Genomic DNA, 27,033 nt, shown 5'->3' with positions numbered 1-27,033 from the left:
TTGGAGTGGGTGGAGGTTAGTTTCTTTTCTAATCCAATTCAACAGCATAAAATGACAATGTTACATGCTTGAGTGTTACTCAGTCATGTTTAAAAGCATCTGGAAGACATATCGTCACCTTAGAATTATAAAGTTCTATCTGACATTTTTCACAAAATTGAGTTATTCCCATATTCTTATTAAATGACTACTTATTTACATTATGTGATGTGTTTTTTTATAAGTTGTTTACATTTTAAGACTTTTTATTAAAAAAAACAAAGGTTTTATCCACAAAATCAAACTCTATTGGCTCTATAAGTTTCTTTCTGTGAGCCCTCAGCATTTCGAATGCACGCAGGAGGATCAGGATCAGCTTTCTTTGTCATTCCACTGGACTTCTCCATTGTTAAAAATGTATAATATTAAATGTGAAATATTTTTATTTGTGTGTGTGTGTGTGTATATATATATATATATATATATATATATATACACACACACACAACATTTTTCAGGTTTAAACTGTTAAATAACTAATTTTTATATTAAACATTAAAAGGCAAATAATTAATTAAATTCATGGGGTCTTAATTACAACAAATATTACCATATTTATTACATAAAATTAACATCTGCACTGGACAAAGTATTTAGCACAGCCTTATATACTTAATTTGAACAAGAAAAAATATCCTAAAGCATTAAATAAATGTTATCGAAAGCAAAAAATGTAACTTTCTTAAACACAACTTTCTTGTTAAGTAATGCTTTAATTAATGATCTGCCAGATAGAACCTTTCAATTCCAAGCGGAAAATGACTTATTAGAATTAAAAGGTTCTGTCTGCATTTGCAAATTTACGGGAATGTTGATCAATTACATTTAGGGCCTCTGTCATGATGATGTGTGAAAGAGAGCTGTTACGCACGCATTGTTTGCTGTATGGAATGCAAAAACTTTGAAGCTCAATATCTCAAAATCATTTAGGATGCAGAGAGAACCTTATAATTCCAAGGCGACCATATTTTGATGTAATACCATTGGCTGTATATGGTCATTAGACTGCTTTCTTTTAGAAATGCAACGTAACCTAAATATAATCTTAAAATTACTATAAAAAAACATACTTAACCCTTGTGTGCTGTTGGGGACGTTTTCATTTACTCTGGGGGTGATTTTGAGTCTTAATTTGGTCATAAACAAATCTCATCTTGACACATATTTGGAGAAAATGCATTGAACTTTTTTTCCAAAAACATAAAAATAAATAACTCAACAATACACTCTGGGCAAATTGACTACCCTTTTGTTATATTAGGGATGAAAACATCCACTGAATTAAATTGCTGTAAAAATGCATCAGATATATATATATATATATATATATATATATATATATATATATATATATATATATATATATATATATACATATATATATACATATATATTATTTATTTATTTTGCATAAATCTGTTTTTGCATAAATTTATTATTGTCACTTAGTGAAAAAACAGACTAGATTTTTAAAAACTTTTGGTCTTGGACATGTGAAACAACATTGTCTTTGCATTGTTTTTGAGTAATTTAAATTTTTTTTCTTACTAGTTTTACTGTTGGTGGTCTTTTTTTGCCCCATTGACTTCCATTTTAACCACATTAACTTTGATTGCAAAGCCATGACACCATATAATCATGCATTTTTAATTGTTGGTGGTTTCCCCTTTTGGGAAGAGGTCAAATTTGTAATTCTTACTGTTGATCATCAGTTGGCACCATTAACCCTTTAGATAGGCCTGTGCAAAAAAAAAAAAAAATGAAGTTTCTGGATTTTATATGGAGTATTACAGCAAATTAAAGTGTGCGTGAGAGTGACCTTAGTGCACTACCTTGATGTGTCTGAGAAAATCTAAATATGCATCTCAGCTCTCAAAACAGCACAGAGTAAACAAAAACAAAGACTGTGTATTTATGCACCATCAAATGTGGTTATAATGGAAGTCAATGGGGCAAAAACTGCCACCAACAGTAAATAAGGGAGAAAAAAAGTGAAAATCTGATGATGCATCAAAGCCAATGTTGTTACTAATCGTTCACATGTCCAAGACTGTGATAAAAGGGAATAAATCCAGTCCAGAATTACTTTTTATACTAAAAATACGTCAATTTGTGTGTGTTTTTCACTAGGTCAGGGACATCATTTGTGAATTTGCCAATTCAAGAGTTAAAATCCTGTAATTTTCTAAACAATTTAGTAGTTTTGATCGGGACTGAGGCTGATTAGCAGATTCATGCAAAAAAAAAAGCTAAAAATTCAGTGGATGTTTTCATCCTGAACATGACAAAAGGGCAGTAAATTTGAACAGTGCACAGGGGTTAAATACAGTAGAAATGAAATTAGTTAGCGAAGGAGAAAAAACACCAAAAAGAATGGAGAAAATATTCAAATTATTTAATTATTTAAATTATTTAAACTAGCATTTCTATTTTCAGACACTTACCTGCTTTAAATACACAAAGGATACGAAAGATTCAATACAAACACATTAAACGTAAAGTTTCCTAAATTCTTAAGCTTTCGGGAATCTGATTACATTGTTTAAATCAGTGTTACTCAACCATGTTCCTGGAGGAGCACCAGCTCTGCACATTTACCATGTCTCCTCAACCAGCACCTGATTCAGATCATCAGCTCATTAGCAGAGATGGAAAGAGCTGTAATGGCTGTGACAGACAAATGAGACATCCAAAACATGCAGTGTTTGAGGTCCTCCAGGAACGTGGTTTAGAAACACCGGCTTAAAGCACATGTAAACATCTATGATCAGATTCCATTCATTCAGAAACAGACTGATTTAAATCGGTGCATGTAAACAGCCATTTGTCTAAATCCCCCTCTGCTTAAAGATATAGTTTCTGTTCTGCTTTGGTGTCATTCTTTGTGTGCAGACAGACTAGAACTAAATAAAGAAGACATTAGCACAACAAATAAGCCTGGTCATTTTAAAACGCTTTTATTTTCAAGGGCCGATTGAACCAGTCCAAATTTACAGTCGGGTTTTTAGATTCTACGGGCTCAGGCTAAATGATACAATCATACTTGATCTCCAAATGAGGGTTTAGTCATACGTCTATTTGAAACAGAATCTATACGTTTGCTGATAAATTACTACAAGGAATTCTTGTGCTAACATGCAGTCTAAGCCCTTACAATAACCTAGAACGACATGATTATCAGTTTTTATTTTGTGCTGCTTCAGACAAACTGAAGACTTTGATTTACAAATGCATGAATAAATGACATCAATAACCAGGGTTTCCACAGATTTTAAGAAGTCACTGTTCAGCAATGTCACACTTTAACCTTGAATCCAGTGTTGTCACGATGCTGGAATTCGATACCAATCGCTACTGGAGTTTTAAAAACGTCCATTTCCTGCTAATATTTGAGCGCATTTTTAAACACCGCTGATTGGCCATTGTGTTCACATGCTCAACAGAAATGACTGTGAATGGCCGTGAAAGTCATCACCAGTTCACCGAACTCACCACTGTTTACCGAATTTACACGAGCGTTTTAAGATCAGCTGGATAATTTATGGGCACTGATGTATCGACTGATTTTCACGGCTTTAAAATGCTCCAGTGTCTGTGGTTACACTCAGTAAACAGCAGTGAGTTCGGTGAATTAATGACTTCATGGGCATTCACAGTCATTTCAGCACACAAATGTTATCAGTAAATGGACGTTTTTAAAATTCCAGTATCGATTGGTATCGAATTCGAGTATCATGACAGCGCTACAAACAGATTCGTTCTAAATTCATAGTTAAATACAATTTAATCTAATTTGTACAAATTTAGTTGTACGAAAATGTACGATTTTAAAAAGGGAGGCGTGGCATCAAACCCCACCCCCAAACCCAACCGTCATTGGGTGATGAGCAAATCTTACTAAATTGTATGAATTAGATTGTGAACTGTAAAAAAAACAATTCATTAAAAAAAAAAAAGAGTAATCTGATTGCCTTCAAATTATTAAGTAAATGAGCTGCCCATAACTCTAAAAATATCAAGTCAACTTAACATTTCTAAGTTACAACATAAATACTTACATTATTTAAGTAAAGTCCTTTTTAAGGCAATGGGTTTACTCACTTTTTTAAGTAATCACTTTTTTAGTGTCTGTGCATAATTATTAAAGTTCAACTTGTCATTTTTAAGTCAATGGGTTTACTCACTTTTTTTACAGTGTATGTGCATAATTATGGTGGTTAAGTCAAGTCAATGGGTTTACTCACTTTTTTTAGGTAATCAATTTTTACAGTGTACAAATTCATATAAATTAGCCACTAAATCGAAAAGTTAGGAATTGCTGTGAGATGGTGTTGGTATATGAGAATATTTGAAAATAGGAAATCTGATGGTGAAAAAAAGCCTTTAAACTAAATGACATTCTTATCTATGCATATTACTGATAAAAAAATATGCTTGATATGTTTACAGTATGAAATTCACTACAGGTTTTGTTTAAACATGGTCTTTACTTACCAATAATTTTGACTCAAATGTAGCTGTGCAAAATGTTCACATACAGTTGAAGTCAGGATTATTAGCCCTCCTCTATATTGTTTTACTAATTTCTGTGTAACAAAAAAATTTTTTTCAACACTTTTTTTAAACACTATTTTTATAACTCATTTCTAATAACTCATTTCTTTTATCTTTGTCATGATGACAGCACATAAGATACTAGTATTCATATTAAAATTACATTTAAAGCCGTAACTAGGTTAATTAGGCAAGTTAGGGAAGTTATTGTATAACGATGGTTTGTTCTGTGGACAATCGAAAACAAATTTTGCTTAAGAGGGCTAATGATATTGACCTTAAAATGGTTTTAAGAAAAAAATAATAACTGCTTTTATTCTAGCCAAATTAAAACAAACAAGACCTTCCCCAGAAGAAAAAATGGTCCCACTTTATATTAAGTGACCTTAATTAATATGTACTTACATATTATTGGAATTAATAGTTTGTTACAATGTACTTATTGTGTAAATAAATGTATTTACTGTGTACTTACGCTTGATTAAATACATGTATGTAATTACATTTGTAAATACACTGTTGACCATCCCTTACACCTTAACCCACCCTTAAACCTACCCACACCACCAAACCTGTCCATAACCCAACCTCTATCCCAACTCAAAAGCACCACAAGTGTTCTCAAATACATTATAAACACAGTAAGTACATTGTATTTATTTTTTTGATGTAAGTACATAGTAGTTAAGGACACTTAATATAAAGTGGGACCGAAAAAATATTATAGAAATACTGTGAAAATTTCCTCACTCTGTAAAACATAAATTTAAGAAATATTTGAAAAATAAAAGAAAACTCAACGGAGGGCGAAAAAAATCTGACTTCAACTGTATCTGCTCTTAAAAAGTCTTGCATTTACCTGCAGAAACCCTGACTATTGAAATGCAGACGCATGCAGTAGTTAAAGACACATTGGTTTTAAAGTGATGTTAATCAGAAAACAAGTCTACCATAACACAGTAAATCTACATCTCTACAACTACTGTTCTATTTATAAACCGTTCTGTTTATAATGGATGTTTTGGCATGGGGTTTACTGTTGCACACTCTCTACTATTCACCTGAGTTCCACCTGAGACGGGGTTAAAAACAACCACCCAAAAACAGGTTAATTGAGTCCTCTTAGGCATCACCTTCCATTGCTTTACCAATGAAATTTAAATAATTCCCATAAATATTATGCAAATAAAGCACTTTCAAAAGTCGTTTAGCTCATAATTGTGCGACTGATAAAACGAATAACACATAGAAAAGGCTCAAATGAGGGCAGAATAATGATCACAAATATTACTAAGGGTATTTTTGTGTTATAAAATCAAAATTGTAATTTTTAAAGCATGTTTAGATTAGTTTCACAAATGCACATTGTTTGTAATGCAGGCACTCCCACATGAAGAAATACTATAGTACTTTATAGTAAATGCTCTAGTGGTTTTGAACCATAATAAAGTACATGAATTAATCTGTTGTGCCAATTATACAGTTGCTACAATAACACAACTATGGTAATATAAACAAATGACCCAATACTGTTGCTTTCAGCAATTATGGGGTATACACTCACTGGCCACTTTATTAGGTACACCTGTCCAACTGCTCGTTAACGCAAATTTGTAATCAGCCAATCACACAACTCAATGCATTTCGGCATGGTCAAGACGATCTGCCGCAGTTCAAATCGAGCATGACAATGGGGAAGAAACTTGATTTAAGTGACTTTGAACGTAGCATGGTTGTTGGTGCCAGACAGGCGGGTCTGAGTATTTCAGAAACTGCTGATCTACTGGGATTTTCACGCACAACCATCTCTAGGGTTTACAGAGAATGGTCCGAAACAAAGAAAATATCCAGTGAGCGGCAGTTCTGTGGGCACAAATGCCTTGTTGATGCCAGAGGTCAGAGGAGAATGGCCAGACTGGTTTGAGCTGATAGAAAAGCAACAGTAACTCAAATAACCACTCGTTACAGCCATCCTCTGCAGAAGAGCATCTCTGAACACACAACACCTTGAGGCAGATGGGCTACAGCAGCAGGAGAGCACACCGGGTGTCACTTCTGTCAGCTAAGAACAGGAAACTGAGGCTACAATTCACACAGGCTCAGCAAAATTAGACAATAGAAGATTGGAGAAACTTTGCCTGCTCTGATGAGTCTCGATTTCTGCTGTGACATTCGGATAATAGGGTCAGAATTTGACCTCAACAACATTAAAACATCATGGATCCATCGTGCCTTGTATCATCGGTTTAGGCTGGTGGTGTAATGGTGTGGGGGATATTTTCTCGGCATACTTTGGGCCCATTAGTACCAATTGAACATCGTGTCAACACCACAGCCTACCTGAGTATTGTTGCTGACCATGTCCATCCCTTTATTACCAGTGTACACATCTTCTGATGGCTACTTCCAGCAAGACAACGCACCATGTCTTAAAGCGTGAATCATCTCAGACTGGTCTCTTGAACATGACAATGAGTTCACTGTACTCAAATGGCCTCCACAGTCACTAGAGCTCAATCCAATAGAGCACCTTTGGGATGTGGTGGAACGGGAGATTGGCATCATGGATGTGCAGCCGACAAATCTGCAGCAACTGCATGATGCTATCATGTCAATATGGAGCAAAATCTCTGAGGAATATTTCCAGTACTTTGTTGAATCTATGCCATAAAAAATTAAGGCAGTTCTTACAGCAAAAGTGGGTCCAACCCGGCAATAGTAAGGCGTACCTAATAAAGTGGCTGGTAAGTGTATTACACCAGTTTATAGTAGTAAAAAGTATACTACGGTGTTTATTAGTTTAGCGTGCTGTAGCATTCAATAACAATTTTGTAAATACTATACAGTGTAATACAATTTACTATAGTTCAAAAACACTAGTATTTACTATAAATTACAGTAGTATTTTTTATGTGGGACCGTTGATGCAACATTTGCTAAGCAACACACAGTAAGTAAAATCTGAAAACGTGAAAGCCTAGCCCTGCTCATTTGAGCCAAAGACCTGTTTTCTCTGTAGTTGCATGCACTGAACAATTTGTAAAACATGCTTAAAGGAACACTCCATTATTTACTTTGTAAAATTTAAAAATATGTTTTTCTTATGTTTTTTACTATTTTTGAATCCATTCAGCCGATATCTGGGACTATCGGGAACACTTCTGGATCACTAAATCGGATTAGACCGTTAGCATCTCACTTAAAAATGACTAAATAATTTTTCTTTTAGGTGTAATATCATTGCGCCAGCTGCAGCCATATTACGGCAGCAAAATTCCTTGATTATTACGCTAGAGTGAGAGTATAGTTCCAAGACCAGGGGTGTCAAACTCAATTCCTGGAGGGCTGCAACCATAACTAAACACACCTGATCAAACTAATTGAGTGCTTTATCTACAGATAGATGTGTTGAAGCAAGGCTGGAACTAAACTGCGCAGGGCTGCGGCCATCCAGAAATTGAGTTTGACATCCTTGGTCTAGAAACTTTACTCTCACTCTGGCGTAATAATCAATGAAATTTGCTGCTGTAACATGGCTGCAGCAGGTGCAACCATATTACGATGAGTTTGACACTTGTGTCCTAGATATATCGCCCTAGGAAAATATCCAATCATTTTCTGTTTGTTTTAGTTCACAATATAACTAGAAGTCAAGCTTTAAATATTAAAATTAGTCATTTTATTTTGAGCAAGATGCTAATTGTCTAATATGATTCAATAGTCTATGCTAAGCTAAGCTAATAGGGCTCACGCCAGACATAGAGATCGGCTGAATTGATTAAAAAAATGCTGAAACTCAACTATTTAACTCTGGGCGAGCTGTAAAATGAGCCTATTTTCAAACAAGGTGTAGTGTCCTTTAACAACAGCATTGGATTGAGTCCCAAAACACACTTGATGCCAATCAGCAGTAAGAGGTGTGTCTAGTAATGATGACGAAGAGGTGTTTGTTTTGGTGCTTTCAAACATCATCACTTGGCAAAATTTGCTTAGTGCACATATTTAACGTTTGGAAGCAGTTTTCTTGAACAAGCCTCCAATTCAGTCCAACATAGTAGTTCACATAAGAATGCTATATTTAAAATTATTTACACATTCAGTCAGCGAATGCCATATATCACTAAAATCCCACAGGAGAATGAATCAAGCCTACTGAAACTGAAAGAGATGGACTGAGGTTGTTCTTGCATGAATTAAATAAAATGAACTAGTATTATTACTATTTTTAAAATGTAATCAAGTGTACGTTGTCTAGCTTGGGCTCTGTCGTTTGCAGGTCGTTCCTGTTTGACTGAAGTACCTGCTGAGTTTCAGCCAGGAACGGGAGGAAATAAAGCAGATAAGAGAACCAGAAGGAAAAGGAAAACAAATGGTGGAAATGAGCAACAGCCTTGAAACGTCTGAGTGTCTGTGCAAATTAGGGCCACATTCCAAACTTTTGAACCAGAGACAGATTTAGGCTTTCTGAGTTCGAAAATATCGCCTACTGGGAGATCAAGGACAGGGAGTCCACTCAAGATCCAGTTAAAAGTTTCTGACGGTGCAGTCCTTTTAAAGGGTTAGTTCACTCGAAACATTCATGAGTTACTCATCCTCTTATTGCTCCAATGCCCTAAAGTTTGTTGGTATTTGTAACACAAATAAAGACATTTTAGATGTAATCCGAGAGCTCTCTCATCCTGCATAGACAGCAAGGGTCCCAAAACATCCGGAAAAGGAACCAAATATTTTCTCAAAAATTCCACTTGGTTTAACTGTACTCATGTGATATTAAAAGAACTAGCATTTTTTTTTTTTCAGAAATTCGACTTTGTTCACTAATGTCTTCTCCTGCGTCAGGTCAGGGTCAGTGCATTTACTACATAGACTGTATGAAAATATGAACATGTTCGTGACGTCACCTGCAAATTTCTGAAAGGCACACATAAAGCTATAAATGGGTGGGGCCATTTGCTGCCATCTTGTTAATGCATCATCGGGCCAACCACGCATCACTCCCTAGTAGAGCTGCACAATTAATCGTTAAAAGATCGCGATCTTGATTCGACTGCCCTAGACGATCATAATCCTGCATTTCTACGATTCTGCCAATCATATTTTCAAGTTCAGGAGAGAAGAAAAGGCGGCTGCACGAGTCTTTTCATTGTTTCACATACGTTGCTCAGTGACATTGACACCTCCAAATAATGTTGAATGAGTCACATATATGTATTTATATGGTATAATTCACCTAAAAATGTCATTTTTGTCTTCATATAATGATGCTTTCGCGGCCGGGAAATCACATGTGACGTGAGCGGCTGACCGTGAGCAGTTATCACAGAGAGGGCGCGCGCGCTCTACTAAATGATAGAAGAGCGTCTACTTTAGTGAACAGAACATGCATATGCTGTAACAGGTAATACAGATGTAAATAATGTTCTGTTTGTGGCACAGAGTGATCGTTTGTGAGCCGCGCGCGAAGTATAAACAAGCACTTAGCGGTCAAAATGAAACCGAAAGTGTGCACTTCATTTAAATGATCATATCGCATTTTAGAGTTATGATTAAGGCAATCATTTTAAATGTTTTTTCTCTCATAGCGAGCCCACAGTTGTGCATGAAAATAAATGTTTACAATGTCAGTATAACTACTCTAGCCTATATATCGTTGAATATAATCTGATAATGGCAAATGTCTGATTTTACCAGTGAATAAAATTGTCTAATATGACAGATAGCAAGCATATATCTCAAACATAATAATTCAACATCAGAATAATTTTAAGTAGAATAAAATTATTCATAAAAACCAGTAGACCTACACATAATATGATTATCGATGTTGTGCTATTTGTTTGTTTTTATCATACCTTTATTTTACATCTACAGAATCTTGAGAAAATCGTGATCTTTATTTTAAGCAAAAAAAAAATCGCGATTCTCATTTTAGCCAGAATCGTGCAGCTCTACTCCCTAGAAGTCAATAATGGGCACAAAGAGCCATTTTTGGGGAGTATAACACTCAAGACTTCATTAAATGTAACTGATTAAATGTTGGACATCACGATGGTGCAGTGGGTAGGTAGCACGATCGCCTCACAACAAGAAGGTCGCTAGTTCGAGACTCGTCTGAGTCAGTAGGCATTTCTGTGAGGAGTTTGCATGTTCACCCTGTGTTGGCGTGGGTGGATGTGTGTGAAAGAGTGTGTATGGGTGTTTTCCAGTGTTGGGTTGTGGCCGGAAGGGCATCTGCTGCGTAAAACATATGCTGGATAGGTTGGTGGTTCATTCCGCTGTGGCGACCCCGGATTGATAAAGGTACTAAGCCCAAAAAGAAAATGAATGAATAATTAAATGTGTCCTGACCACATGTGCTTGGTTGTATACTACATTAATAATTTTGTATGCTACATTAATAACTTTTACAAACAATATTAATGCATTGAGCCATATTAAGCATTATTCGTACGATGTTTGTCTACAGGAGGAAAAAGCTAATCACCTCCAAATACTTCAAATATTGTGCGTGTTAGTTAATGCTAGGCTATTTATGAAATCCAAGCATAGCATTGTATGACAACATTTGAGATGACTGTTTTATAGCCTACAGCTAATCAATAAGCATTAGTGCATTCTGGAGTGCACTAAAGTTTTAAATCAAATTATAAATAATAAATAATTTTAAAACCAACAAACACATTTGGAAATAAATAATGTAACAAAATCACTCGCCAGAAAATTGGAGGGCGCCAGCTTGATTGGTTTTTGAGCACGATTAACTGCACAACATACCATTATTTAAAAATAGTCCTCAAAAGATAGTCCTGTCACTCAAGTGGCCACGCCCTAAATTACCGTGTGCAGAATTTTAAAGCTTAATATAAATAAAATGGGTGACTTATAAAAACAATAATAATCACCATCTTGCAGTTTGTTTTCTGCTCTAGAGTTGGGCGTTGTAACATGGGAAGTCTATGGGATGGACCCCCAATCGAAGACTACCCCCAGTGGCCATTTGATGAATTGCAGTTTCAGTCACTTCCGAATTGGCTTCATGAGGGAGAGCAGAAGGTCGGCACTTGGTTTGCTATGGACAGTATGACTTATTGTTATTAGGGTCAGCTGTGCATAACGCCAGCATTGTATTGCCTGGAGTTAAAGAGAACCCTGACGCAATGCAGAAGACATTGGCAAATTTATTTACAGGCTTTATTGCTGAACAAACGTGTTTTCGAAGCTTCCTATGATTACAGTTGAACCACTGAAGTCACATTGAATGACTTTGAACGTGTAAGGACCGTTTCTAACTATGGAGGACAACAAAGCTCTCGGATTTGATCTAAAATATCTTACTTTGCCTCAGGGGATTTAATTAACATGAGGGTGAGTAATTAATAACAGATGTTTTTATTTATTTTCGGGTGAACTACTCTTTTAAAGTTATCAGATAGGTGTCGCTCTTTCTGTTCCCGAGGGACCACGATCACGTCCACTACCAACCCGTCTTAGAGAGTGCAATGCAACAGCGCAGCAGCCCCGCAACAGAGATCCCATGTTATACATAGGCATGCCTTCATTTCGTGGTCCTCGGCAAAGCCATGCTAATGTGGGAACGACAGGAACAGCCACTGCCAACAGGTCAATAAGGAAATAGCGGCTCCAGTGGCTTCTCTGAGGAGATGCTGATTCTGCGTCGTCCACCATGCCATCTTCATCACTGACCTTTACTAGGGTAGTTTCCTGTGCTGGAGGCTCGAAAGTTGGAGACACTCTGGGACAAGGTTGTTGAACCTGTGGTTTGGTCAACACTGTCGGTGTTGGTGTTGATGATGTAAATTCAACTGTGCTGTCTAGTGGCAGCGCTTCCGTGATGTAAGACATCTGAGCGGGGGAAGTAGTGGCTGAGGACGGTGAAAACACATGCGGCTCAGCTAGAGTGATGTCTGGTGCGCAGGTTGCTGAAGTGATGACGCTCAATTCATCCCCTCCACCCTCTTCGGAGATCCAGGTTATGGTGGGGCTGCAGGCCTGAGACCGGTACCCTGGCCTGTCACTGACTTCTGATGCATTAGCGGGAGCTGTTGCTGGAGGAGGAGGAGGTGGCGGTGGAGGAGGAGGGGGTGGTGGTGCTTCCTCCTGCGGGAGGTGCAGAAACAGATGGTGGTGTGGGAGGTAGGCATGTGGACCACAGCTGCAGTTGTTGTTTACAGCATGGCAGGATCGGCTAACAGGCAGCACCGTCTCTCCGCTGCACAATCTCTCGCAGGTGGAGGATCGCGATAGGGTGGAGCATAGTGTGGCATGAGGGACTTGCTCAGAAAGTAGAGCTGCTTCCAGAAGTAGATGAGTGCGCCCATCGCCTCTTGGTAGCGTCATCGCCCCTCTGTTGGGGGGAATGTATCGATCAGTACGCACGTTTCCATTGCGATCTGTAGCACCAGGGGACGTATCACTGCTCAGCCTGCTGAAGGTGGCGCTGCGACTCATAGTGTGTGCCGGAGAGCAGCCACATGACCTGGATGCTCCTAATCGTAGACCTATCCTACCAAAACCTTCAGACTTACAGTCCTGTTGATCTGTCTCATGAGGCCCCAGATTGGACCTTACTGTTTCCACGGTGTGCTGAAGCTGCCGGATCTCCATCCGGGCCTCTTTTAGGGCCAGCTGGGCCTCTATGCGATGACATTCCTCCTCGATCCAGTCCTCCTGCATCCGAGTCAGCTGCATCCGTAACTCTTCGATCTCAGAGTCTCTGCATTGGTAAAAAAAATTAAGGCCATAGAAATTAATCTACTTGATACTGATAAGTAGGTGCTACATGTGGTTTACAACCTGCCTATAGTTGTCGGTAATTTGGATAGATTTTCACTAAAGGTAGGGCGATTAACAACCAGTTAAACTCCACGAACGCGGTACATCAAATTCCGTTTTCAGATTTAAAGGGCTAGCATTGCACCAGACCCCCGTAAGTGGTTTCGTTTGAAAGTGTAGAATCTATATTTTATGCACATATGCATCACTTTGTTTTTATTCCACTGTACAAAAGTTATTTACACCTAAATACACTGTATTTTGGATACCAGCACTGGGTAAAAATTGGTTAATTTTCATATTTTTCATATGGTTCATATATGATACATGTACAAGTTATAGCTCAAATAAAAGCTTTAGCTGGTGCTCATACGGTTCTAGCATTCTTTTAACTGAATTATATTCACATATCAAACAGTTGCTGAATGAATCCCTGTGTTTCCATGGCGCAGAAGTGAAAACAATACATTTATGATCAATAAGCAGCCCCAGATAGCACAGACAGCTGTCATCTCTTACCTTATGCTGTGTGCTTCAGGGCCATTCTCCTCTGTTTTTGAGGTGATGTGCATAAGTAATCCATTTATATGTCTGACTTTGCCAAAACACAGTGAATTATGTTTAATCAAACAAAAGAATAGTGAAATATGAAAACAATGATCGGTCCCTGTGGCTTGTATAGCACCTCTCAGCAGTTGGAATACAATAACTTTTGCATAGATTATGGTAGAGACATTTTTCTTTTTTCCTATGATTACAGACATGTGCAGGAACAACCAAAAAAAATAATTACAGCACACTAGACCAGACAGAACCTAAAAGGTACACTTTCAAATTTGAGTTTATAAAAAAAAAAAAGACGCCTTTTTTTAGGTGTTTATTATAACAGACAACATACACAGTTATTTTAAACACTTTCAATAGTGTTTTATGAAAATTCAAAGGGTTTTCTTTAAAATGATACCGAATTTTTGCATTTACATCTCTGCATGTGGATTTGGAAAGCTTTTAAACTTGTGTGGGCAAAATCCAGGTGGAAATCCAAAAATAGCAGTGGAGTTAAAGAGGTTAATCAAAGGGAATTTGCATGCACATTTTGTCAGTGAAGCCGGTTCTAGCATTTACTACAGAGTCGTAGTTCGCTGACAATTTATGTAAATCTATTTCATAGTTATGTACATTCAGTTCTATAGTAATTGAAATCGATTTAATCAGATGATACTAACATCCTGGTAATCGTTCTGTGATAATGACAACTGTCTGTATCGCTTCCTAGTGAACTATGGCTCTGTGCTATGTATGAAATACTGCACATGAAAATACAACATATAATAACTGTATAATAACATATAATAATTGTACTGTGAGAATTCAGTAGTCGTGATTATCAATCACGCTAAATAAATGAAAGCAGTTAGCAAATTAAAAGTGAAATGCTATGGGGATTTCCTAGGTTTCTTCTTAGTGGGTGTTCAGTGCTTCCAAATGAAAGCGCCCTCTGGATTTCGTAGATTTACTACTGATCACACTGCACTTCCCTGACAAGATGTGCATGATAGTTGCAGCTTCGCTTAATTGTGTTTCCGATTTCATGCAACAGAAATGACATTTTGGAGTAGTATACAGTATGCAACACTTTTAACACCATTTAGAGGTATGTAATTAAAACAATGTGAAGACTTGTGCGACCGCCTTTATGCTTCTCTCTGACCTTAAACATATAATTGGCTGAATCGTAGAAAAGCTGAATTAAGATCCTGTGTAGGGTCGAATTGAGATTGCAATCTTTTTCGATTAATCATGCAGTCTTAGTTCTTTTTTTTTAACATGGACAACGGAAAAATAAGACCCTATAAGACAACATATTTCAATGAATAAAAGACTTTCTAAGGCCTAAAATGTTGTTTTTGAAATTGAAGACTTTTTTAAACGCTAAAAGACACCCTGTCTTTTAGGAACACTCACACAATTTGGACAAACTACTTGTCTCGCTCAGCTACTGTTTTTCACTTACTATAAATAGTAGAGAAGTAGGCATGTTTGGAAGTAACTGAGGTACTCAAGACATGACCCTGAACCCTAACCCTTATACAGCTAGAATTGCAGAGAGCAATAAAACTCCTGTGACAGCTTGCTGAGACACAAGTAACACTGACCGGTCGTGAAGCCTCTCCACATTTTCTTTTAGCCGTGCACGTAGATGCCGAATACACACTTCCTTCTGCTGCAGTGGCGTGAGGTACTGCTCAGGAGCTGGAGGACGAATGCCATGATTCTCACCACAGGTTGTATACTTCGCCTGCCGTCTGGGCCACAGAGAAAGAAATGAAGATACTCGATTGTGATTAGTATCATAATTTAGACATCTGACAGTACTGGTGAAACTAAATAACAAGTAAAAGTGCAATTATGCTTGGTTTCAGGGTGGCAGGGTGGCTAGCACTGTCTCCTCACTGCAAGAAGGTCGCTGGTTCGAGTCCCGGCTGGGCCAGGAGGTGTTTCTGTGTGGAGTTGTTCTGCCTGTGTTTACGTGAGTTTCCTCCAGGCGCTCCGGTTTCCCCCCACCAGTCCAAAGACATGCGCTATAGGTGAACCGAATAAACTAAATTGGCCGTGGTGTATGAGTGTGTGTGTGAATGCATGTGTATGGGTGTTTCCCAGTACTGCGTAAAACATATGCTGGAATAGTTGGTGGTTTATTCCGCGACTAGAGAATAAGCCGAAGGAAAATGAATGAATGAATGATGCTTGGTAACTGGTATGACACTTAAAAAACTAATTCATGCAATAAAATAACTAAAAACAAAATAGCACATATTTCTCTATATTTCAACTTAATGCGAAATTACAGAAGCCACCCTGCTGAAAAATCCAGCTTAAACCAGCCTAGGCTGGTTGGCTGGTTTTAGCTGGTCGTCCAGGCTGGTTTTAGAGGGGTTTTAGCCATTTCCAGGCTGGTTTCAAGCCATGTCCAGCCTGGTCTTAGCTGGTCAGGCTGGGAGATGACCAGCTAAAACCAGCTTGACCAGCCTAGCCAGGCTGGGAGCCCAGCCAAAACCAGCTATGTCCAGTTTAAACCAGGCTAGTCAAGCTGGTTTTAGCTGGATTTAGCAGGTCATTTTCCAGCCTGACCAGCTAAGACCAGGCTGGAAATGGCTGGAAACCAGCCTGGAATTGGCCAAAACCCCTCTAAAAACAGCCTGGTCAACCAGCTAAAACCTGCCAACCAGCCTAGGCTGGTTTAAGCTGGATTTTTCAGCAGGGCACACATTATATTGTTTTCTTCATATAAAATTTTCAACTGATTTCTTATGATGACATTTTCTAGTGGTCTTAACATGTTCCTTTCTCATGATCAGATCATTAGCTATGTTTCCATCCACCTATTTTTAGCGCATTTTGCATATGCGCATAAAAACTTGTTGATGGAAACGCCATGATGCGCATAAATTTTAAAGATGCGCATAAAAACGTATGCGCATAACTGAGTAGGATAAACTTTTTATTCGATAAGAAAAGATGCGCGTAAACTACGATGGAAACATTTTTACCGCACTAATTTCAATATGCGCATTAAAAAAAGGTCATGTGATTTTGTGATAAGAGATCATGTGATGATGAAAATGTGTGTAAATGGACAAAGCAGCAGGCTGAACACTGTAAACCATCTAGACTGTTGTTTTGGTCATTCTAAAACGTCTTACTGTTTAAGTATTAATGTTATAATAATAATGACCTCCAGAATCAAGAGTGTCTGTGCTCCGCGTCTTACACCTTCAAACGCCACCGCACGTTCACTGCGTGCCAGGATATTAAATGAATGAAGTCATTTATTAAATGAAGAAAAGATTGACGCAGTTTCTCCTACTGCAGCAAATTCAGTTTTTACTGTTGATATTTTGGCAATAGTTAACTTTTACTCGCACACCTTTTATGCGATAATTCAGTTTTGCGCATAAAGTTCATTCGCATTTTTAGATGGAAACATAGCTATTGACAGCATGTAGTCTTTTTTTTATTGCTTAGTGTAGTTCTTCAACATCAACGAAGAAACTGGGGCCTCATTTATAAAATATTGAGCGGAAACCATTCTAAATTAAAGTCAGTGTGTGAAGAGTGGGAGAAGAGGGTTGCATTGACAATCCAACACAATGGGCAGCACATTGAACACATTTTATAAGTGGTCAGAAACTTGTAAATAACTCATGAAAGAACAAAGTTACGTTAAAATCAAGCACACCATTATTTTTCTTGTGAAATTCCCAATAGGTTTGATGTGCCAAATGACCCTCTTCCTACTGAAAAAACAAAAGTTGGATCCAAGATGGCCGACTTCAAAATGGCCACCATGGTCACCACCCATCTTGAAAAGTTTGCCCCCTCACATAGGCTGTTTCTCAATTCCAAGAACGCAGAGAACGGACTTGCGTTCTTGTGGAGAGCGGTCTTGCCAGGTGTCCTCGGAACAACGAACTCAGGAGACCACGAGGGCAGAGAATGCGTCCTTTGAGAAATGGGTTGCTGCGTTCTTCCTGATGGTCACATGACCGTCACATGTTTTAAATAGTAAATTATTTAAACATTACAGCATTCATACAACGATTTACTGTTTCCCCCCTCTTCAAAATATATACTTTGCATAAAAACATTATAAATATGTTCTGCACAATATAAATAAAACAGATTTTAATACGAATTTCAGCAAACAAACAACCCTTAATGTGTTTATTCCTTTATTAAGATATCCCTGTTAATTTTTACTTTCACCGTTTTATTTAGGGACAGTCCTGAGGTAAATAAGTGATATCTCTGAACTTTAATAATACATTTTTTAAAAATGCTGCGCTTCCCACCTCCAGTCGCAATGACTTCTGGGACTTCCAGAGCGAGTTCGCTGCTCAAGTCTGCATCAGTGCGTCCTCGATATCAAGAACACATCCGGGAAGTTTCACGCGTCCTCCGTACTTGCGGTCTTGAGTATTGGAACTGAACTTAGGCAGCTGATGATGACGTTGCACGAGAACACGAGGACGCAAGACCGCTGATGAACGCATGTTGAGAAACAGCCATATACTAATGTGCCACAAACAGAACACTAATATCACCAACCATTCCCATTTTATTAAGGTACATCCATATAAATGGCCCACCCTGTACAGCCTGCGACCATTTGGTCACATTCACCACCTCAAGACACTGCTGCCTCTTGTAAATCCATGCTTTTGAAAACAATTGCCAAAAGTATGCTAATGTTACGGTAAGACAATCTTCATTTGTATCATTCACATGACAGCATCTGTATAACATCTGTATTTAGACCGTCTGACTATCAGATTAGGACACGAGCGACTTATAAACAGATTTAGTATCATGCCTGTTCCATTAATTCTATTTCTGTGCTGTACTTTCTGGCACCACACAAAATGTGGAACACGACCCTGATGGAAGACAAATCTAATCTGGCCGAGAGTGTGTGTGTGTGTGTGTGTGTGTCTCACCGCGGTGTGGCCGGGTTGGAGCGTGGTACAGTAATGCTCTCTGTGCACTTGCAGGATGATGCTGAGTAACTGCTGCGCACAGACGAGTCCCCGTGTGTGTGCCGAGTGCTGCTTGGGGCTGCAGGCCTTCTGTCACACACACATAAACACACACAGAAGACAGCTGAGCTCTGACGTCCGTATCAAACACACTGTCACACTGCGAAACTGGATGTGCTTTGAAGGAATTCACTTTACTGGCACTGAGCAAGTCAATCTCAGCATTATTATTTAAAAAAACAAAAGGTTTAGCATTACCTGCGGGATCCTGCAGATGGCCGGCGGGTCGCTGGGAGGGACATGGATGCAGAAGGACACCTTGTAAAGGATTATTACAAGGATTCCTCAGGAGAGATCTCTCTAGGACACACAAAACCACAGAGTGTTAAAAGGGACCTGCTATGCCCCTTTGTACAAGATGTAAAATAAGTCTCTGATGTCCCTAAAGCAGGGGTCTCAAATTCAAATTAAGGCTGATTTATACTTCTGCGTCGAACACCGGCGTATGCTACGGCGCTGACGCATAGCCCTTCGCCATGGCCGTCGCCGACGTGCACCTCTCAAAAAATGTAACTACACGTCGCAACAACGCGTAGCGCAAGCTCTGTGACTGGTCAGCTTGGTAGCGCTGACGAGTCGGGGCGGGACCGAGAGCCGTGCAAATGGCGCGAACCCAATGTAGCGATTGTTTACAAGTGTGGAGTCCCGTGAAAGAGCTCCGGATGGAAAGTTTTGTTTTGTGTTTACCTCATAGTTAAAGTTGCTGCACGTCCGCCGGTTCCTGCCTCAAAATGAGCGAGTTTGAGCCACTTGTACATCCCGGAAGTGTTCAGGAAAATCAAAACAGCAGCGAAGAAACTCGACACAGAGGAACATTTACACCTCACTGCCAACTAGCGTTTCGGAAGTGTTAATGCAGACCAACAGAGACAGCGCGCAGAAGTATAAATGCACAGCCACGCGCGTTGCCTGCGCCGTGGGTTACGCCGGTCACTTGACGCAGAAGTATAAATCAGGCTTTAGCGGGCACCATGTCAGTGACTGACAATTCATAGGAGGGCTGTTTTAACATTTAAGTACAAGAAAAAAGTGGAAACCTGATGTAATCGATGCACTCAGACTCAGAGGTTCTCAAGGTGAATGAGTACCTTGGCCCTAAGGGTCAAACAACAAAAAATAAGGTCCAGAATCTTGGTGTGATTCTGGAGTTTCAGTAGTCAAAGCAGTGGCTGAGCATACTATCATCTCAAAAACATTGCAGGAATCAGATGCTTTGTTTCCAGTGAAGACTTAGAGAAACTTGTTCATGCTTTTATCAGCAGCAGAGTGGATTACTGTAACGGCCTCTTCACTGGCCTTCCCAAAAAGACAGTCAGACAGTTGCAGCTCATCCAGAACGCTGCGGCCAGGATTCTGACCAGAACCAGTAAGTCAAAGCACATCACACCTGTCCTCAGGTCTTTACACTGGCTCCCAGTCACATTCAGAATAAATTTAAAGTATTATTACTCGTCTATAAATCACTAAATGGCCTAGAACTTCAATACAGTACAGATATGCTCTCTGAATACAAACCTCACAGATCACTCAGATCTTTAGGATGATATAAACTAGAAATTCCAAGAGTTCAGTCAAAGCAGGGTGAATCGGCGTTAAGCTATTACAACCCTCGCTGCTGGAATCAGCTTCCAGAAATGATTTGATGTGCTCCAACATTAGGCACATTCAAATCAAACTGAAAACACATCTGTTTAGCTGTGCCTTTACTGAATGGGCACTGTGCTGCATCCCACAGATCGCACTATTATTTAAAAAAAAGTTTTAACATTTTTTTAATGTGTTTTTATATTATTTGTCTTTATTTTTTCTGATATACCTGTTTATTTTTTTATATACGTGTTTTATTCCTGTTTATGTGAAGCACTTTGAATTGCCACAGTGTATGAAATGTGCTATAGAAATAAACTTGCCTTGCCTTTCACAGAGTATCAAAGCTTCCTCTTTTTGTTTCTTGTTGTACATATTGAAGGGGAAGTTTAAATTGCTATGAAAATACTACAATTTAATAATAATGGGCATAATAATAATAATTATTGTTGCTTAACCAAAAGTTTAACAGATAGACGGCAGAAAGCAATTCGGGTAACTTTATTGACTTTACTGGCTATATATATATATATATATATATATATATATATATATATATATATATATATATATATATATATATATATATATATATATATTTACCTTTAGCCAGCATTAAAACTTTACTAATGTACATTTTATACAAATCTTAATATGCATATGAGGAAATCTATTAGTAAGACCATTTGAATTAAATATGAGCAAAATTATCATATTTACACCACCAGCATAACATGGAGAAGTGTTTGTCCAACAAAATACAGGCGGTAAAAAATTGATTATAATCAAATGACCCTTGAATAATTACAAAAATGAAAAAAAAAAAATAGAGTACTTATGGACAAATATTTCAATGTTTAAATCAGCCCCCGAAATAATCAGCATGTGTGACCGCACACTGAGAGAAACTGAAAGTAACTTGAATATATAGGTCATACTACTATACTACATATGGGTTTAGGTAGTAGGCAGTTTTCGGTTAAAATGAGGTATTTGGCTTTACTTTTAGACTAGTTTATTGAGGCAAAAGTCAGTCTGTTCTTTGTAGATAGATAGATTCATCTTCAATGCCTCCTCCTTCATTCTTCCCCAGACATGCTCAATAATGTTCATGTCTGGTGACCAGACTGGCCAATCCTGGATCACCTTGACCTTCTTTACCTTTGAAGAACTTTGATGTGGAGGTTGATGTATGAGCTGCTGGAGAGTTTGCCTTCTCCTGTGGTTTGTAATGTAATGGGCAGCACAAATGTCTTGATGCCTCAGGCTGTTGATGTTGCCATCCACTCTGCAGATCTCTCGCACGCCCCCATACTGAATGTAACCCCAAACCATGGTTTTTCCTTCATCAAACTTGACTGATTTTTGTGAGAATCTTAGGTCCATACGGGCTCCAATAGGTCTTCTGCAGTATTTGTGATGATTGGGATGCAGTTCAACAGATGATTCATGGAGAAAAATCTACCTTTAGCCACTTTCCCAAATGATCAACTAGAAGTCAAGTTATTATTTGTTGCTCTTACAACCCTGATCGACAACAAGACTTCTGTCAGGTAGTGTACAACCAAGGATGAATAAATTATGGGGTAAATGTCATTTTTGGGTGAACTATTAATTTAAATGGACAAAAATAATGGTTCAGAATCTCAATCTGGCTTGTTTTCATTCAAATAACGTTTTAAATTAACATTAAAATATATTTGAAAGCGATCAAATGCTTTGTCAGTATATGCAATAGGTGACACTTTAGCAGTATGAATAACTATAGTACATTTAAAAATCTGGGTATATTTAATTCATACTCTAAAGACAATGGTGTGTATTATTGTTACATTAGATTTTTTCATGCACTTTCTGTAATAGTTTTGTGTACTAAATAGTTGAATTTGATATCATTTCTGCTGTATTTGTCCTATTGTTTATAAAGTCCAGTTCAGTTTTGGCTGAACTTTAAGTTGCCGTGCTGGCCATTTGACAGCAGCAAACACACATTTATTGAGAGACTCTGTAACTTCACATCCCACTACAATACCAAATCCATAAAGACACATGCCAGACAATATTAGATTTGCACGGACGCTAAACTGAAACCGACAGAAAGCATTTCATTCAGGGTGCACATGACTCAGAGGAAAACAAACGCTTATGTAAACCAAGCATTCAGCACAATGTACAACATAAACTGGGCAAACACACTCACACAAGATAGCACTGAAGGATTGTTTCACACTTTGCACTGAGCTCTTCACACACTCACAGACAGAGATTGTTTCTGCAGTGCATAAAACAGTGACATGAGTGACAAGAGTGTGTGTGTGTGGGTGTGACTGATGTAACAGTCTGACAAAGCTGGTGTGAACTATGAGATTCATCTGCTTCTGCTTTATGTTAAATGCTCAAAATATCTAACCTTAAATGCCCAAGACTCTCCTCAGGCCTCTTTGAAGTGTTAATAGAAAGCAGTTTTGCTATTATAAAGTTGAAGACTAAATTAATTAGGCGCCCACATGAAAATGTCCTATAGTCATTTAGTAAATACTTTAGTGTTTTTTAACCATACTGACACTGACAGCTCCAATAGAGATAGATATGTTGCACAATCAGCTAACATGTTGCTTCAATTGGTTTTTATGTATGGGTGATATATACAGTGCATCTGGAAAGTATTGATAGCGCTTCACTTTTTCCACATTTGTTTATGTTACAGCCTTATTTCAAAATGAATTAAATTAAGTTATTACCTCACAATTCTACACACAATACCCCATAATGACAATGTGAAAAAATATTTTTTTTTGAAATTGTTGCAAATTTATAAATAAAAAAAAAAAACTGAAAAATCACATGTGCATCAGTATTCACAGCCTTTGCTCAATACTTTGTTGATGCACTTCTGGCAGCAAATACAGCCTCAAGTCTTGTTGAATATGATGCCACAAGCTTGGCACACCTGTCTTTGGGAATTTTTGCCCATTCCTCTTTGCAGTACCTCTCAAGCTCTATCAGGCTGGATGGGAAGCGACGGTGTACAGCCATTTTCAGACCTCTCCAGAGATGTTCAATAGGATTTAGGTCTGGGCTCTAGCTGGGCCACTCAAGGATATTCACTGAGTTGTTGTGAAGCCACTCCATTGATATTTTGGCGGTGTGCTTTGGGTCATTGTCCTGCTGAAAGATGAACCGTCGCCCCTGTCTCCCACTCTGAAGCAGGTTTTCATTCTGTCTCTGTACATTGCTGCATTCATCCTTCCCTCTATCCTGACTAGTCTTCCATTTCCTGCTGCTGAAAAACATCCCCACAGCATGATGCTGCATCTTGCATCCCTACAGTGAAGCATGGTGGTAGCCTGGTGATGAGCGGTGCCTGGTGTTCTCCAAACGTAACGCCTGGCATTCACTCCAAAGAGTTCAATTTTAGTCTCATCGGATCAGAGGATATTGTTTCTTATGGTCTGAGAATCCTTCAGATGCCTTTTGGCAAATTCCAAGCGGGGAGTGGCTTCCGTCTGGCCACTTTACCATACAGGTCTGATTTATGGATTGCTGCACAGATGGTTGTCCTTCTGTAAGGTTCTCCTCTCTCCACAGAAGAACTCTGGAGCTCAATCAGAGTGAATTCCTTTGTCTTCATGCTTGGTTTATGCGTTGACGTGCACTGTCAACCCTGGGACCTTATATAGACAGGCCTTTTCAAATCATGTCCAATCAACTGAATTGACCACAGGTGAACTCCGATGAAGCTGCTGAAACATCTCAAGAATGATCAGTGGAAACAGAATGTACCTGAGCTCAATTTAGAGCTTCACGGCAAAGGCTGTGAATACTGATGTATATGGGATTTTTTCAGGTTTTTTATTTTTAATAAATTTGCAACAATTTCAAAACTCTCTCACATTGTCATTATGGGGTATTGTGTATAGAATTTTGAGGAATCAAATGAATTTAATCCATTTTGGAATAAGGCTTTAACAGAAAAAAAATGGAAAAAGTGAAGCGCTATGAAGACTTTCTGGATGCTCTTTATTGCATCACCAAATATGAATGAGGTCATGTCCATGTGTTGTGTGATCAGTCCATATATTGGGGGTTAATACTAGATATAGCTGACTTTTTCCAGCCCAAAAGCTGTCGAAAACCCGCCAAAACGCACAAAAAAAAAAAAAAAAAAAACGCCCAAAATATTAGATTAACATTTTATTTCAATTTATTTAAATCAAAATTAACCTAGTTACTCTGTCATAATTTTACCCATGTATGTAATAAATTAAAATAAAATATGAATCTAATATATACAGCAACCATCGCCGGCAGTCATAGAGCCACAACATAACCAGGTCTCATCACTGCCCCTCTCACCCACACACTGCAGTTAATGTTAGAGTAATGGGGTATAAATTCATCCTACAGTTGAAACCAGAAGTTTACATACACTGTATAAAAAGCCACATAACCATTTTTTTAAATGTCAGATGTTAAATGTGACTAAACTTTTTCTCTTTTAGGTAAGTTCGGATTATCATTTTATTAGTTTTTTTGCTTAATAGCAGATATGAGTGTGTATGGGTGTTTCCCAGTGATGGGTTGCGGCTGGAAGGGCAGGAATGGGTTGCGGCTCTCTGTGGCGACCCCTGATCAATAAAGGGACCAAGCCGACAAGAAAATGAATGAATGTTTGTTGCATCAAATTGTAGGAAATATTTTTGTTGCATCAATAAGTGTGATTTTGATCATCATCCAATAAGCGAATACAGCAAAGACTAGTGTTTAAAATGTAATTAAAATGCAGTATTTGAGCATCATAATTGAATAGAAATTAGGAAGAATAACTGGAAAAAGAGGGCAACACGATGGCGCAGTGGGTATCATGTTTGCCTCACAGCAACGTCGCGGGTTCGACCCTCGGCTGGGTCAGTAGGCATTTCTGTGTGGAGTTTGCATGTTCTACCCATGTTGGCGTGGGTTTCCTCTGGCTGCTCCGGTTTCCCCCACAAGTCCAAAGACTTGTGGTACAGGTGCATTGGGTAAGCTAAACTTGTCCCTAGAGTATGTGTGTGAATGAGAGTGTATGGGTGTTTCCCAGTGATGAGTTGCAGCTAGAAGGGCTTAAAACATGTGCTGTAAGTTGGGGGTTCATTCCGCTGTGGCGACCCCAGAATAATAATGGGACCAGGCCAAAAATAAAATTAATGAATGAGTATAGTGGTTACACATTCAATAATACTTGTCTCTGAGCACATTTTAACAGCTGCAGGTCAGTACGGTGTGTGCAAAACCCACATATTCAATCACATATTCATAATCATCACTGAAAAAAAGCACTGAAGGGATTTTTTTGCATCCCCATTTGAAATATCTGGGACATATCCCTCGTTAATTTCTGCCCCAGGATTGAACTGCAACACATCACAGACAAAGATGTAAACAATTTTCTTTAGGAGGGTAAAACAACAATCTGATTGCCAACTTTCATGGTTTCAGGACGGTTGGCGGGAGCAGGCCATGACGTCACGCCCCTCCAAATACGCTGCAGGTGAATCTTCCGTTGATAGTAAGGGGGACCGGCGGTCTTATATAACAGTATCTGATATCAGCAGAATATAATACACTGTCTGAGACTGAAACACTGCGGCAACAGTGCGTGACTGACTTTTGACAAGCTCGAATTATATAAAAAAGCCCAGTCTGCAGAAAGTGACGCGGAGACGCGCATGATGAAGAGCATGGAGCACTTGTCATAACATTACAGTCGAGTTTAAGAAAGAGGAGAACTATTTACGGAAATAGATAGACGTCACTTACAGCCTGAGGTTTTCCGTGCTCTGCAGTCTCCCGGTGAAGTTTGTTCACGGGTGTTTTTGCTGGTCGAGTCCATTTCTCCGCCCGGGTCGCAGAATCATACGGACGGAGGCTGCTGCTGATGCTGAGAGCGCGCTCCAGACCTGCGAAAGCATTGCGTGACGCTGCGACGCCGTTTCTTAAAGGGACAGGAACCAAATGTTGGAAGAAAAAATAAAGCTGTGGCATATCACGCATCCTAGACTGAGATAGTACGCATCTTTGATAGAGATAGTGTTAGGAGGATTATGAATGGTTAACCCTTGTGTGCTGTTAGGGATGTTCTTACCCACTCTGCTGTGATTTTAGTCTTAATTTGGCCACAAATTTCTCTGTTTTAGCAAATGGAATGCTTTTTGGTGGAAAATCTTATTTTGGCAAAATTTTTGAGAAAATGCTTTGAAGAAAATAACCAACAATACACTCTAGGTGGCTGTTTTTGCAAAGTAAATCAAGCATTCTTTTATTATTGCTTGTTTTCTCTGTTGGGAACAGGTAAAATTTGTACAGTTGATCATCCCCATACATCATCCCGTCCCTTATTCCTACTATAAAGCAATGCATTCACTACAAAATATGTCACTACACATTATAACAGAAGGTACAGTAGAAGTCAGAATTATTAGCC

The 27,033-nt window shown here is 38.5% G+C and overlaps 1 protein-coding gene and 1 long non-coding RNA gene across 2 annotated transcripts; one reads left to right on the top strand and one right to left on the bottom strand.

The window, feature by feature from the left end:
* Positions 1-11,963: 11,963 nt before the first annotated feature.
* On the bottom strand, positions 11,964-26,524 carry snpha (syntaphilin a). Its single transcript, XM_087265483.1, has 5 exons — positions 26,370-26,524; positions 19,182-19,283; positions 18,885-19,013; positions 15,543-15,692; positions 11,964-13,327 (listed from the first exon to the last, which is right to left on the bottom strand). The coding sequence occupies exons 2-5, from the start codon at positions 19,223-19,225 to the stop codon at positions 12,019-12,021; spliced, it is 1,632 nt and encodes a 543-aa protein (XP_087121609.1). The 5' UTR covers positions 19,226-19,283; positions 26,370-26,524; the 3' UTR covers positions 11,964-12,018.
* On the top strand, positions 15,560-20,910 carry LOC147842876 (uncharacterized). Its single transcript, XR_015498517.1, has 3 exons — positions 15,560-15,671; positions 18,939-19,395; positions 19,947-20,910. It is a non-coding gene; the product is annotated as an uncharacterized LOC147842876 (long non-coding RNA).
* Positions 26,525-27,033: the final 509 nt, after the last annotated feature.

This window comes from Danio rerio, chromosome 8 (assembly GCF_052040795.2).
Source record: "Danio rerio strain M-AB ecotype USA chromosome 8, GRCz13ab, whole genome shotgun sequence".
In the NCBI taxonomy this organism is placed as follows: domain Eukaryota; kingdom Metazoa; phylum Chordata; class Actinopteri; order Cypriniformes; family Danionidae; genus Danio; species Danio rerio.
Note: the sequence above shows the minus strand (reverse complement) of the source record. Positions and strands in the feature narration are given on the sequence as shown.